The sequence below is a fragment of the Marmota monax genome, unplaced genomic scaffold (genome assembly GCF_021218885.2).
Source record: "Marmota monax isolate L192 unplaced genomic scaffold, Marmota_monax_Labrador192_F-V1.1 WCK01_AAM20220418_F8-fsc00037, whole genome shotgun sequence".
In the NCBI taxonomy this organism is placed as follows: Eukaryota; Metazoa; Chordata; class Mammalia; order Rodentia; family Sciuridae; genus Marmota; species Marmota monax.
Window position 1 is genome coordinate 4,694,252 of NW_026693245.1, and position 15,459 is coordinate 4,709,710.

At 35.3% G+C, this 15,459-nt stretch overlaps 1 protein-coding gene across 2 annotated transcripts in view; it reads left to right on the forward strand.

Moving 5' to 3' along the window:
- The window catches only part of Parp8 (poly(ADP-ribose) polymerase family member 8), a 182,359-nt gene that overhangs the window by 121,376 nt on the left and 45,524 nt on the right, over nt 1–15,459 (forward strand). For both annotated transcript variants that reach the window (XM_046456280.2, XM_046456281.2), the window contains exons 9-11: nt 4,821–4,881; nt 5,305–5,395; nt 13,906–13,972. In XM_046456280.2, coding sequence (XP_046312236.1) covers nt 4,821–4,881; nt 5,305–5,395; nt 13,906–13,972 — 219 coding nt within the window. The remainder of the gene's footprint in view (nt 1–4,820; nt 4,882–5,304; nt 5,396–13,905; nt 13,973–15,459) is intronic.

Sequence of the window (15,459 nt, forward strand, 5' to 3'; positions counted from 1 at the left end):
AGATCAGATTCCCTTCTTGTTTGCATCTAATTTTTAAATTCTCCTTAGCCCTGTTGTCTTTTAGAGTAATTTATAGCTACCTTGGATGTAGTCTTGCAAATATCCTAATCTTGCCAAGATCTCTTCCTGACTACTGAGTTTGCATATTTTTTGGCCCATTCACAAACATCTTTCCCACACTGGGCAAAAACACACATTGAGTAGGCATGCAGAGATAGACACGCAAGCTGTTGAGTTTCAGATATCATGCGAAGCTGTACGTTTCTTCACAAAATATCTTCTCAAAATACCACTGCCCAATTGCTGAAAGTAGAAATAACTAAATAGAAAGAAGCTTATTTCTTCTATGGGGGCTGGGGTTGTAGCTCAGTGGTAGAGTCCTTGCCTAGCACGTGTGAGGCCCTGGATTTGATCCTCAGCACCACATAAAGATAAATAAATAAAATAAAGATATTGTGTCCACCTACAATTACAATTTATTTTAAAAAGTTTATGGTAGAATTTCGTGTGTGTGTACATATAATTTTCTTGAAAGTTCATAACGAAAAATTAGACATTCAGAATAGCAGCATAACCTCAGCTGATTTTGATGAAGTACTGTTATAAAATGCCACAGTTGTATAATGAAAAATCTGAAGTATTATAGACTAAGGCCAAAGGAAGACCAGATGGTTTAATATTTAATATGTTATGAGTACATATGTGAATCTCATTAATGAGGTTATTTCTTGTATAGTTCCATTAAAAATAGGAGATTGAAATGCCAAGAATTCTGTCTAGATCATGTAAATATCCTGAATCAAATGTCTAGATTTCAAGATGTGTAGACTTTAGAATTAGCTCACCCTGAATTGGAAGTCTTGCTAAGTATCAGTAGAGGTCATTTATGTAATAGTTTTTTCCAGATCCTCTGTTTCAAAGTGAAATAATTGCCTCAGATCATTTCTGTGTTGCTTTCTTCATTTTAAGGGAAAAAAAGTCATTTAATTTGACATGATCTTTTCATGGTGTATACAGGCAGTGCATGAAATTATTTTGAGCTATTATAATCCTGAAAGTGCATTCAGGACATAGCCCAAATTCAAGTTGGATTCATATATCAAGCTTCTACCTTGATTCTCTGTATTTGCTATTCATGAGATCCAGGGTACTGAAAGGTATTTATTCAGTTATAGAAGTGATCCTGATCACTGGGTCCCTGAGTCTGGAGAAACCGTAATCACACTTCATAATCTCACAGTGGGAAACATGAAATTACTCACATTATACAGAAAGGGCATCACAACTGAAATGGGTTTGCAGATATGTAGCATCTTTTGTGGATTCTTTGAAGCGTGGCATAAAATTTAAGAAATGCCTATTTACAGGTCTACATCTGCAGGGTCCAGCTAATTGCAAACCTTCAGGGCTTCTACCTTAAATTCCATATTCACATTCTGCTGTGGTGAAGAACACTTTTGACTCTACATCCATTGTACCCCTTCCCTGTGTGTGTGTATATTTATGATATTGGGGATTGTACCCAGGGTTGTTTCATCACAGAACCTGTTCATTCCCAGTCCTTTTCATTTTTTATTTTGAGACAGGGTCTCGATAAATTGCAGAGGCTGACCTTAGAACTTCAAAACATTAGATACTTTCAGATATTGGGAAAAAAACTTTAAACCAAAACCAAAAAATTTTAAGAAACCATACACAGAATACTTTAAAATACAGTTAAAAGTTTTAAAATAAGGTCTGTCAGATTCTGGCCATACCTTTCTTTATGTTAACATGATCTGGAAAAGTGTAAGGAGAATTCATTGTGGATAAAATTCTTCCTGTTTTTTGTTATCTCTTTGTGTCTCTAAACATAACCAAAGTCTTGCCAATGTAAATAAATTCATATAAAAGTTATTCACCCAATGAAACTGGCAAAGATGATAGAAAGGAAACCTGATCATGAGGATGTCAGAAATGGTCACTGTGAAAACCTGGCTAGTGTAATGCACAGTGGCATCCACAGTGGTATCGCTTTTTAGAAATGATCCTGCAACATAGATCAAGAAGGGCAAATACATTGGAGGTAATAATTTTTGTATCAACTTCCTTAGCAATGGGTATTTTTAAAAGTTACCTCAACAAGCTAAATGTTAACTATTATTCTTGGATATTCAGTTGAATTGTTTCCAATTTCTGCTGATGCAGAGTTTGATGCACTTGTTTACTGCTGTTTTCTTAGGATTAATTCCTATAGTTGTAGTCAAGGCCTCTTTATCCCTGTGAAACTTCTCTTGAACATTGCTATTTCTCCTTATCATTGCTCTTTTTACATGATTAACAATGGGTATTGATTTGTTATATTTACAATCTGTTTGCTTTTATTTAGGGTTATTATATTAACACCTCGGGACTGTGAGGCCTGTTTTAATCTATGAATGGGTTTTGCTTTTTTTAATGGTATTGGGGCACTTGACCACTGAGCCACATCCCCAGCCTTATTTTGGATTTTATTTAGAGACAGGGTCTCACTGAGTTGCTTAGAGCCTTGCTTTTGCTCAGGCGGTTTTTGAACTCGCAATCCTCCTTCTCAGCCTCCTGAGCCGGTGGGATTACAGGCTTGCGCCACCACTCCAGGTAGGTTTTGCTTTTTTTAAAGTGTTACATAAAGAGGAAGAGAAACAAAAGTGAAGAGGAATATGCCATGGAGACTATAAATACAGTCTGAAAGCCTAAAATATTTACCCTTTCTGTGGTTCATTTACTTGGTCCTGTTCTTAGTTATACTTCTGTATAATTGTAACAAAATTAATTTTGCATTTACCTTATCCTTTATGTAAAGCACAGATGTTATGTTGCTGTGGTAGTTTTTTTTTTAAATTAAACCCCTATGTAAACAATTTTACTTTTTTTCTTTATGTAATGTTTTAATATAATTTTTAAGTCTAAAATGCAGAAAAAGACAAAAAAAGTATGTCACATTAGATTGGATAGAGAAAAAGCATGGGAGAGGAGGGGAGGAGTAAGGAGGATAGGAAGGGCAGCAGAATAGAATGGACAATATGATTGATGTATGTACATTCCATGTATGTATTATATGTCAAAATTCATTCTGCTGTCATGTATGACTAAAAAAAATAAAGAAATAAAGAATTTTAAAAAAATGCAGAAAGCCAGAGTTTCAAGTTGTTACATTCTCATATACTGCCCCCTTTTTTTGGTCACAGATAACTGAAAATGAAATGATGTCCCTGATTCCTTTATTTATCATACTATATTAAACTGTTAAAATCCTTAAAATTTCCTACTCTGAATCATACAAAAATAACAGTATGTATATTGTTCTTGTATTACTTGCTTATATAATACACAACATTTTTTTTTGAGTATTCCGTGTGTCAGATACTGTTCTGTACATAGTTTTAGTTGTTGATAGATCTTTATCTTATTCATTTATTTATATTCCGTGTGGAGAATTGAACCCAGTGCCTCACACATGGAAAGCAAGTGCTCTACCACCGAGCCACAACCCTAATCCTTTACACAGTTTTGAAGTTGGATGTGGAATGGATTTACTGCTTGACTTCCCCAGTGACTCATGTTACATTTGACAACTTTTTTTTTCTCACTTCTCTGGCCTCAATTTTCTTTTCATGCAAAATGAGTGTATTATCCATTTCACAAGGCTCAAATGAGGACCTTATATGAAATTATCTGTCAATGATCAACCTGTTTTCTAATCAAAGGGTTAGTTTTTCAGATACTGATTCAATTTACTGGTTGCATAAATACCTAGAATACACATGTTCAAGTCCCTGCTCTACTACCAAGCAGTGGTGAATAAGTTAGTTTATGTACATATAAACTGGAGGTAACAATGGCACCAGTAATTTTTTAAAATGTTGTTTTAGTTGTAGATGGACACAATACCTTTATTTTATTTATTTTTATGTGGTGCTGAAGAAAGAACCCAGGGCCTCTCACATGCAAGGCAAACGCTCTACCACTGAGCTACAACTCCAGCCCACCAGTTATGTTTTGTGAATGTTAAATCATCACATATATATTAAATCCTTAGAACAATTTCTGATAAATAAATATTGGCCATTAACTTTTTGGTGATTTCTGTAGTCTTAACTCTTGCTATCTATACTATTTGTAATTGTAGAATTTTATGAGTAACAAAAACATAGTGTGTGTGTGTGTGTGTATATGTGTAGAATCTTAAAAGTGTTATTTTTCTTTCATTAACTTACAAAAATATGCTGTTTTGTGGTACCACCTGAGCAGTATAAAGTTGGTCTTCATAATGCCTTCATGTGGAATATACTATTCTTACTTGTTTCAGTTCTGATGTGCCAGACTCTTAGAGCTGCCTATCCAAACACAGTGACATTTAAATAGCAGAAGAATCTGGATTTGTTTTTGAACCACCACTGTCCCACACATGTCTCCCTCTTGTTTCTTCCTTGTGTTAGAAACTCCTTTCTTGCCTTTAGAAGCAACTATTAATTTTCAGTGTGTAATAAAAGCAAAGCACTAACCTGGGAAGATTGACAAATTTGGGAACAGGGAATGTTTGAAACTATGAAGCAAGCCACCCTTGAATTTATATATGCGTATGCATGTACACAAAAATGGAAAGATGTCTCTGTGGTATAAGTAGGTCACAGAACATGACAGCTCAACTAGATGGAGTTAGTTAATTCATGTCCATGGCCAGTTCTGAGTTATCAGTGGAAATCAGGGATCACAATTAGTGTTTGAATTTTTAATTAAAATAACTTAGCACACAATCTTTTAAGGAATTAAAAAAAAATAATGTTAATCTTTGCTTTCAGGGAATATGGAGCCATTGATGATGTAGATATTGATCTGCATATCGATGTTAGCTTTCTCGATGTAAGTATCAATTTTTACAGTATGTCTGGTACATTTATTTTTACTCTAGGGGACAATTTTAATTTTTGTCTATAATACAATTAATTACATAATGACTTTGCTACAGTGATTTGTGAAGGACTGCTATGACTGATTAAAGAAGCAGATTTTATAAGTTTTTTTCTTTGGCAATGATTCTTTTAATATATTCTGAATCTCATGGTTTTTAATATTATATTTCATGATAAGTTTTCACTTTTACTTTTCATGTTTTACAGCAAAACTTTACTTTGACCTTCTTTTCCCATGAATGGGCCTTGAGATAATTTGTAAACATTCATGATTTAGGCAATTTTAAAATACAAGTTTTTAAAGCTTTTACTTTTTTTCCCATTTTGAATTCTTAATAGATGACTGATTCATCCTTTGAGTATATTTTTGCAGGAGGAGATTGCTGTGGCTTGGGAAGTCATTCGAACAGAGCCTATAATTGTCCGACTACACTGTTCACTTACACAGTATTTAAATGGCCCAGGTTAGTTTCATTTCTCTATTACTTTGAATGGCACATTGTTTTAAGTGAAGTGAGTATTCATTTGGTGATTCTGAACGTAATGTTAAATACCTTGGTGGTGTTATTTAAATTAGTAGCCTAAGATTGCTCATTGCCAATATGACTTGTGAAAACAGAAATATGTAACATTTAGTTGTACAGATTTTTATTAATTGACATTGCTGTGCAACAAACACAATAAAATAGAAGAAAGAGTATGTTAAATGTAGTAGAAACTGAGTAGTTACATTCTAGGTTAATCTTAAATTTAATTCTCTTCCTGATTTGAGATTTAATTTTAATCTTTATTCCACCTTTGATTACCAGTGAATTTACCCTTTCTAATAATGTATTCCTTTTTGAAGAGGGAATTATAATAGTGCTTTTGCTTTTGGAATCCTCAGTGGATGATGTTAGTATATTTTAACAGATAGCTGTTTACAACAAGGTACCCTAGTGCACTGGGAAACATGTCTTCTAGTCTACTAATGTATGTGTGTACATGTACACACAACATGTAATTGTATCCACCGACATTAGTCCATTCATCTACTGCCGCAAAACAGACCACTCCAAAACTTGGCTTCAGTATATAATGTCTCTGGCTGTTCCATGGGCCCACCTGGGCAGGTCTTGTCTGGAGTCTTTGTAGTAGGGTGGTGGGTGGGGCTGGGGCTGGTGGCAATTAAGGGCCTTCTTGCTGGGAGGCAGAAAATGCTGGATGTCAAAATGACTAGAGGTTGGTCCAAAAGTGTCATCCTGGCTCTGAGCTGGTATTATTGACTAGAGTGCTTGTCATATATGTGATTGCTTCATGTGGTGTGGCCTTGTGCTACCACAGTGACTGAAATCCAAAAGCAAGTTTTTCAACATACGAGATGTGGAAGCTCCTGGGGAAAGGCACAGCTAATCTCCCATTGTATTTTGTTCATCAAAGCAGTCCAAAGAGGCCACCAAAACTCAAGGGAAGTGTACATAGCACCTCTTGCAGTTATGCTTGTCTTTAACCTGCCACACATATGCTAATATGGTACCTGCAGTTTTTTTTTTTTTTTTTTTTAAGGCACATCAAGGAACATATATCTACTTTTTGTGATGTTTCCCACCTCCTTCTTCTTTATTCTTTCTCTGATTAGAACTGGGGATCTTTCCCAGGAGCACTCTACCACTGAGCTACATCCTCCTGCACTTTATAGTTTTTATTTTGAGATAGGGTGTGGATTAGTTGTTCAGGACCTTGCCAGTTTGCTATGTCTGGCCTGAAACTTGAATTCTTCCTGCCTCAGTCTCCCAAGTCTCAGGGATTGCAGGCATGCACAACCATGTTTGCCCTGCTCTTTGTTTTTTACAAAAGAAAAGTACTTATTCTTTTAAATTTATGAAAGACAGGAAAACCTTTTGTTTTGAAAGTTGGTATCTGTTTTGGTTCTGTATGATGCATTCTATCTAAATGACTCAATATAAATTGACATATAGTAACTGATGTGGTTTAATGCTAGATGTGAAAAAATAGATGCTAGTATTTTATTCTTAGTTCAAATATATTAAAATGCAGTAATGAAAAAAAAGATTTTTCAAAATCCCTCCATACTAAGAAAACTATAAATAATTGGTGTTTTTTCCCCTCTGTGCATGTATTGCTTATTCTTGTTAACAGCCATGCACCTTAATGTTATGTCATGTTCCCAAGTCATTTAATATTCTATAAGCACCTGAGTTGTAGTGTCCACACAATATTTCAGCCTGAATACTCATAAGGCTGTTTTTTTATTCTTTTCTTTCTTTCTTTCTTTTTTTTTTTTTTTTTTTTTTGGTACTGGGGATTGATCCCATGGGTGCTTAACCTTGAGCCACATTCTCAAGCCCTTTATATTTTATTTAGAAACAGGGTCTTTCTGAGTTGCATAAGGCCTTGCTAAGTTGCTGAGGCTGACTTTGAACTCACAGTCCTCCTGCCTCGGCCTCCTGAGTTGCTGGGATTGCAGGCATATGCCACTCTGCCTCGCTGGTATTTGGATTTTGGATGTTTCTACATATTTTTCGCCATGTGGCACTTTAGTGATTTACGATGTGCCCATTTTACTTTCATGGTGGTTAAAATCTTTCATGTTGGGGTCTAGGGCTGTAGCTCAGTGGCAGAGCAATTGTCTAGCATGTGTGAAACACCGGGTTCAATCCTTAGCACTGCATAAAAATAAATAAATAAAATAATTTTTAAAAGAATTGCTATTTTAAAAAAAGTTTTCTTGTCTCAACTTTTTATCTTCCATTTAGAATTATAAATGAAATCCAGTCAATCTCTACTCACGAAAATCCCATCTGTGTACGATGAAAATGTCACTTTTATTTTATTTACATAATCTTGAATTTTAGAGGTTTTACTTCACAATATCACTTTAAAGGTTTTTTTTACACTTCCATAGTTCTACAAGCATTTTAGCAATCACTTGAATTCATATTTAATTGTTTTAACACTACTTTTTTAGTATCACAAAATATCCATCCTTTTTTTTATCTCCTGATTTACTTATATATTGAGCAATTTGTAAATTAAGGAAACCTGAGAGTTTGTTTTTTCATGCCTGACATTTTTGTTTTGTGAGATGAACTTTACCAAGTATAATTTGTGGTTCCTCCCAAAAAGGGGAAAAATGCTTTAGAAACTTCTATGGTTCATGTTTTCATGTGTATTTGGACTATTATTTGCTAGTCCTAACATATGTATGTTGCGAGTAGTGCTATTAATAATTACTCAGAGGCGGATTGTCTTTAAATGCAAGCCTATATTTGATCACACAATCATCAAATATAAACAATTAATGCAAAAAGTGTTGGGTGTGTGGGAGCACCTCAACTAGCATTCAATGCATACTAATGAACACTATAAACAGATAAACAATTCTAAGGCAAACAGGAGCCCCCCCAAAACCTCTGATGCCGCATGACTTTTCTTAGCCAAAGAGCAGACATTGTCCTTCTCTGGTGTTTCTCTCCAGCCAATGGCTGGATGTCAGGGAATAGTGGAGTCAGTTAGGAACAGACAGCAGGGCAGCCAGTCTCACTGATGTCCTTGGAGAAAACTCTTCAATGTGGCAGGACAAGCAATTTAAATACAATTCCAAGTTGGTGTTGTATGGTGGTGATTGGTTACACCTAGTGAAAGTCAGTGTTCATTGGTTATGTCCAGTGAGGTGATTTTCTTTGTTCATGTCCATTGTGCTGTGCTCCCTACTGATTGTAACCAGTCATTGCTAAGCATGTCTATGGCTAGTGCCCCTTACACCTCTTTATCAATTGCAAGCAGTTCAATGGCTGCTGTTTCTTATGGCCACCAACTTACTGAGTCCCAGCATGTCCCAGCATGTCTATGGCAGATACTCCTTACAATGTAGATTGGTTCTAATATCTTGGACTTCCATGTTGTTTATCATTTCTTCATCCTTTTTGTCTGAGTACTTCATAAGTTTTCTTGCAGTCTATTTTTTACTTCACCAAGTAATTTTTTTACATGATTCAGTCTTTTTTTTTAATGTTTTTTTCTTCTTCTTTTAAACTATTTTTAAAATTGTAGATGAACCCTTATTTGATGTATTTATATGCGGGGCTGAGGATCGAACCCAGGGCCTCATACATGCTAGGCAAGCGTTCCACCACTGAGCCATGACTCCAGCCGCATGATTCAGTCTTGAACTTAATGTTCCCATTGTTTTTAATTTGGTCAGTTTCTGCTCATTCCACATTATACCTTTTTATCATTAATTGCTTTCATTTTATTTTATTTAATCATTTTAAATCTTTTGAACATTAATCAATAATTGTCTAAGATTTAGCATATTATTCATATAGAATGGTAATTTGTTTTCCAGTTGAAGGTACACTTTTTTCAGAAATTAATGTGTTTTGTGTATGGCTTTTTTTCCGTTAACAAGAAGAAATTGAACTTTCCTGTGTTCATATATGAATATACAACCAGTGAAACTCCCCTTCATGTACAATCACAAGAATGGGATCCTAATTAGAATAAGTTATACTCCATGTATATATAATAGTCAAAATGTTCTCTACTGTAAAAAATAAATAAATGTATAAATAATAAATAAATAAATAAATGTTCTCTACAGTAAAAAATTAAAAAAAGAGGAAATTGAAAGAATTCTACTCTTAGTCTACATTAGATTCAGTACTTCTGAGATCTGACAGCTAGTGGGGGTGGACAGGGAACACTTGTGCCCTGGCTCCCTAAGACACCTCTTTGCAGCCCTGTGCACCTATCCTCCAGCCCTGCACATCTTGCTGCTAACGGCGGCTCATTTTTTCCGTAAAATATCTGTAATCACTCATCCTTGGAAGAAGAGGTATGGGCTTGAGAGTTCTCTTTCTTCTCCCCACCTTTTTGGTGTGAACCCTAGTGGGAGTACAGTGGCTATCTACTTGGCCTGGAAGCTAGATAAACTTTGATGTGTAATTTGTGCTTCATTGTTATGCACAGGATAGTTGAAGCTGGGACTTTACCTTAGTTTGTACTCTTGCTGAACTTTCCCTCTTTGTTCTCCTTGAATTCCTCACATCCCTTTATTGGTTTCTTCTGTGAGCAGTTTTAAGACATTTGATCAGTTGACAGGACAGGGGTCAATATCTGTTGAAGGAAGCCCTGTCAGGCCTGCTCTTTGCTCCCTAGACAGCCATCCTCCAGCTCCTTGGAGCATGTTCGGTGTCGTGGTTCATTAGCCCTCTTAATTTTGAGATATGTTGGTGGTTGTTTGCCATTAACTTCCTCTTCTATGGAGTAGGGAGTTTAGGACTAGCCATTTAATGTCCCTGAAGATTGGTTCCATCTGCTCTCTTTGTAGTGAAATTTGTTGGCAGTTTCATGCATGGAATGGAATTATTCCAAATTTCTGGTCTTTTTTGGTGGTTTTCTCCACTTTTTTTTTTATGCACTAAATTGGAGCTTGTTCGTCAGTATTTACTTACATCCATCTCACTAGTAAATACCTTAAAAGGTTATTTTTTTTTTACTTGTTGATAATTTGAGGGAAAAGGCATGATTAAAAATGGGCAGTAATGCGTAATATAGGAGTACATTTACAGATAATGTTACTGAAAAGGAACATATAATTTATTACTCCAGGAGAAATAGTTAGGTTTTATCATAGTTTTTAACAGTTGTTTTTGAAAATCACTTATTCCTGCATTTTGGAAATGTGTGTATGAATAGCATCGATTTGAACTGTAGTACATGGTTAAGGCTAATAAGACAATATATGTGAAAGACGAAGAAAGATGAGAATTGGAGAAATGCATGTCTTTTTCCACTTTGAAATAAATCTTTTTTTATTATTTATAGGGAAATATACTTTAAGCAAAGACATGATTTGTTATATATTGTATCATAAAAATCATATCTATAAATGTATGTGTGTATATTTCAGAATTGCTGATGTGTAAGTCCAGTTTCAGGTCTAAAGGATAAGCCTGCTTTAACTTTAACTTTTTTTTTTTTTAAATGTGAAAATTTATTTTCAATACATTCTGTCAAGTTTTTATTTCGTTGCCACCTAAATGAACCCTGTGGAGAATTTGATTGTATTTGAGGTAAAAAATTTGGGAAGAATAAACATTTCTAAAGTTTCAAAGTTTTATTCTCCCAGAAATGTTTGTTGTTGTTTCTATATATTAGTACTGTCCTGTATGTTTAGGAAGGGACTGCTTAGGTCATTCATTTTCAAAGTTTGTTCCCTAGTACTTGTTTTCCTAACCAGACTTTTTTAGTCCAGTGTATTTCCCAGTTATCATTACTGGTTTTTAGGTAACTCTTAATTTTAAAAAAAGATTGTTAAAATTATCTTTTTAAGTATACAGAAACAAAGATAGTGTCCATTTTTCTTTTACATTCTGTGTCTTTCTCTGATGTAGTTAATTATAGTTAATTGCATTAATTTTACTAGCAATATGCGTTTTATCACTTGATCTTCAAATTTTGGGGGGAAGGGTACCAGGGATTGAACTCAGGCACTCAATCACTGAGCCATACTCCCAGACAAGGTCTCACTGAGGTGCTTAGAGCCTTGCTTTTGCTGAGGTTGGCTTTGAACCCTCATCCTCCTGCCTCGGCCTCCCAAGCTGCTGGGATTATAGGCATGGGCCACCACACCTGGCATAATATTTTATTCTTGCTAACTGAGTAATATATGTCCCAGAAAATTTTACCATTTTGACCAAATAATGATACTTATTTTCTAGTCTGTCATGCCTATTATGATTAAATTTTATTGTCTATATTACTAATTTGTTGGAATAATTAATGTATTCTGGATAAAATACTTGTGTCTGTTATTATGCCTTTTCTATCTCAAACAATTTTCTCCAGTGACAGTTTGGGTGCTTCTAGCATGTTTTGGAGTTTCCTACCTTTTTCAAGTTAGTTTCCCTTCCTTCTTTTCTCAGTCACTTTTTCTTTCTGTGAAAAGATTGTGTCTTCTTAAAATTTATAGGGAGAGTACAATGTGGTCATATTTTGTGAGTTTTCAATTGGATTAGAGTTTTGAATTTCAATAACCCTGCATTTGGAGCAGTGGTTTGGAATGATGTCTACTTTATTCACCACTCCTTGTATAAGATTTAGACTATTCTTAGGAAAGAAACTGATGGCTTGGTAATACTGAGACAACATTTTCTCTGATTAATGCTGTGTTTGCATCGCAGAGTACTGGCCAACACAGGGAGCGAGGCATTTTGCAGATGCCATTTTGATTTCTGTGTGAATATTTTTTTTTTTTTCAATCCCTGTCCCAACCCTTACAGTGATTGGCACTGTTGGAGCACCCATTTCATGTCATCCTTTTGTTTGTGTACTGGCTTCCATCCCCTTATACCTACCCAAGGCACCATTCCAGCAGTTCTCATTTTGTTTCCTGTGCTACTCATATCTTTTTTCACCTAGAAGATTCCTACTGTCAAACAAATTTATTTCACCTTAAAACAGAACCCACTTGCACTGAAATCCTTCTTCAGTTGGTACCCTACTGCTGTTTCTCTTGGCTGTTATAGTTTCATCATTAGTTGTCTCTGTTAGGTAACTTCATTTCCATGTCTTTTTTCTTCCCTCAACTCCAACCAGACGACATTTTTTTGTTACCACCATTTTACAAATGCTGCTCTTGTCACTGTATCCAGAGACTTCAGTATTGCTAAATGGCCCCATCACCAGTTTTAAGTCTTTGTTGTAATTGAGTAGCATTTGTTAATGGTTGCTCACCCCGTCCTTGACAGGCTTTTGTGAATTTGTGTTCAGAGCAGCAGCACTCTGGAGTTTTCTATTCTAATGTCCCTTCCTCTGCAGCTTTTTTTTTCCTCATGCAGCCTCTGCATGCTCCTGGATGCAGAGGTTGCTCCTCCATCTAAATTCAATGAGTAGCTTCTCCTCTAGCATCATGTCTTTAATTACCTTTATACTCTGGCTATTTTGAGGTTTTTGTTTTTTTTTTTTTTTAAGTATATTTCATTCACCGGAGTGCCTAAATGCTGGTCTTTACTGTCCAGTTGCCTTTGTTTCCACTTGAGTGTAAAAAGCATCTCAAACTTAAAATGTTGAAGATCAAATAACCAAATTTATCACCTCTTGAAATTTGTTCCACAGTGAAATCTGTCCTAGAAAGTATGAATCCAAAGTGTTCATCCTCTCCACTGATCCAAGCCACCATAGCTCTTGTCTCTGCAGTAAATTCTTGAGCCATTTTTCTACTTCTTTTGCCCTTTGATTAAGAGATCCTATAAATCTCTATCCATAGTCCTCTGCCTCCATCTCCTAAAATGCAACTTGTCCATTTCTGTCTCTGCAGATCTCCAGTTGTGTCTGTTTTCTTAATGCATTTTTTGTCTGTCTCCTCCCACTGCATTGCAGGCTTTCCCAGGGCAGGATACATGAACACTCTTTTATTCTTTCATCTATTGTTACTGATACAATGGGCACCTGATAAATACTCAAAACCAGTGAATAAAAGTCGTTGAGAACTTTTTTTGAGTGGAGTTGCTAATTTCAAGAAATAGCTATTTATAAAGAAATATATAAATATATGGTAAAAATATGAATCATATGAGATGCTATATAGTAAAAAATAAGTCTCATGCTTTGGCCTCTTATTGTTTTTTTCTAAAAGTATATTGTATGTCTATGCAAACGATGTCTGTCTTCCACTTACGAATTTGTACACTAACTTTTCTATGTTTCTACTTAAGCTATTGTTTTAGAGATTATTTTCCATAGTTGCACATGATTTACATCCATGTACATTTATATTAATAATGGTCCAAAATGATCTCATGTGCATGTACACACACACATATATATGCACACATATACATAATGTAAATAGCAATATATAGAACTGCATGCATACTATTTTTAACTTCATGTATATGCATGCATATCCTGGCTGATGATTGAGTTTTAATTCAGTACTTGATTGTAATTTTTTTTTTTTTCTTTCTAGTGCCCACTGTTGATGTCTTTCAGATTTCCACAAAAGAGCGATTTGGATTGGGACATCAACTAAAAAAGTAAGTCTGCAAAAGAATAATAAAAAGGAATTTCTATTCAAGAGAATTCTCATGTTGTTCATTTTCAGCGTCTTACTCAGTAAGATCTGTTTGAAGTGATTACCTTAGGAAAGGAAATCATCCTGATGCTAAGTGCTGCTTCCATAGTTTTGTTAGCAGAGCTCTCTGTCAGTCGGTCCAGGCCTATCTGTTTGCCAGCCCGGATCCACTATGTTTCTTCCAGTATCCCGCAGTTTATAACCAGGAAGGCTGGCCCATGTAGACACAGAGTCTGGTGGTGTCTTTAACCTCACCAACAAAGGGAGCAAGGAGCCTAAGGTGGGAATGTTTACTGCCCTGGTTTCTTCCCCAGGCAGTCACCTTGAGCTGCCTAGTCTTTCAACAGCAGCTTCCTGTTTGGCTCCAGGATGCAGCATTTGCCTGACTGTCCTTACCAGGTCTGTTGGTTGTTTTCACTGCCATCTTCTTGGGACTTGGAGGAGTAATAGAAAAGCAGTCTCTGGCCCTGGGATACTGTACTAATCCTTTCCTAATCCTCTCCCTTACCTACAGCTGTGAACCATTCCTTCTGAAACTAAGCTCTTTATTTCCCAGTTGAATCTTGACTAGTACAGTGACAGTTTATATATTATAAATTAATTTGTTTATTCAATAATATAATATGCATGTAGTTAATTTGCATAGACATTCTTGAATATGTTCTTATTAGTACACATACCCTTCCATTTATATAGTCACTAAGATTTTGACACAGATCTAAAGTAGAAATAAATGGGAGTAGGTTTTGAGCACCAGGAAAAGATGAGTGAAGCTCTTGTGTTTGACTTCATAAAATCTCATTGAGGCTTAATGATAATTTTTTCATTGTTTAACACCAATTTCGTTTTGTTTTCTGATTTTTATGTCTAACTTTAAAATTAAAACTCTTAAAACAACAACAACAACAAAAACCCAACTCTGATACAGCCCAAAACAAGGGCAACAGAAAGAGTTATGTCTTTGAGCAGAACCATAGTGGTCTTCAGTTCTTCCTAAAGTGGAGTGATTATTGGTATGAGCTGAGGCAGAGGCCTGGGGGCCTGTCAGTTTATGATTTTGCTTGCTATGGTTTCCCCTGAAGGTAATAATGATGCTGTCCATGTGCTCCCCTTTGTTGAACTTCCACAGGGGGAAATGTGGCTTCTTCCTCAGACAGTCTTGATGAGCCAGCCTTTCTTAAGAGGATGTGAAATACCCCTGTTGAACTGAGGGCATTTTTATTGTATTTATTAACTTTCAATTTTTAAAAAGTTGACAGGTAACACTATTTATTTACAATATGAAGTAAAGGTACACATTATGATGGCTAAATCTAAATAATTCACAATGCATTTGCATTTTTCTAGAATGATTTTTAATTACCTTTATTAACATGTGTAAACATGAAAATTATACATATTAATAGAGTGTGTGATATTTTGATATATGTATACATTATATAATATTTA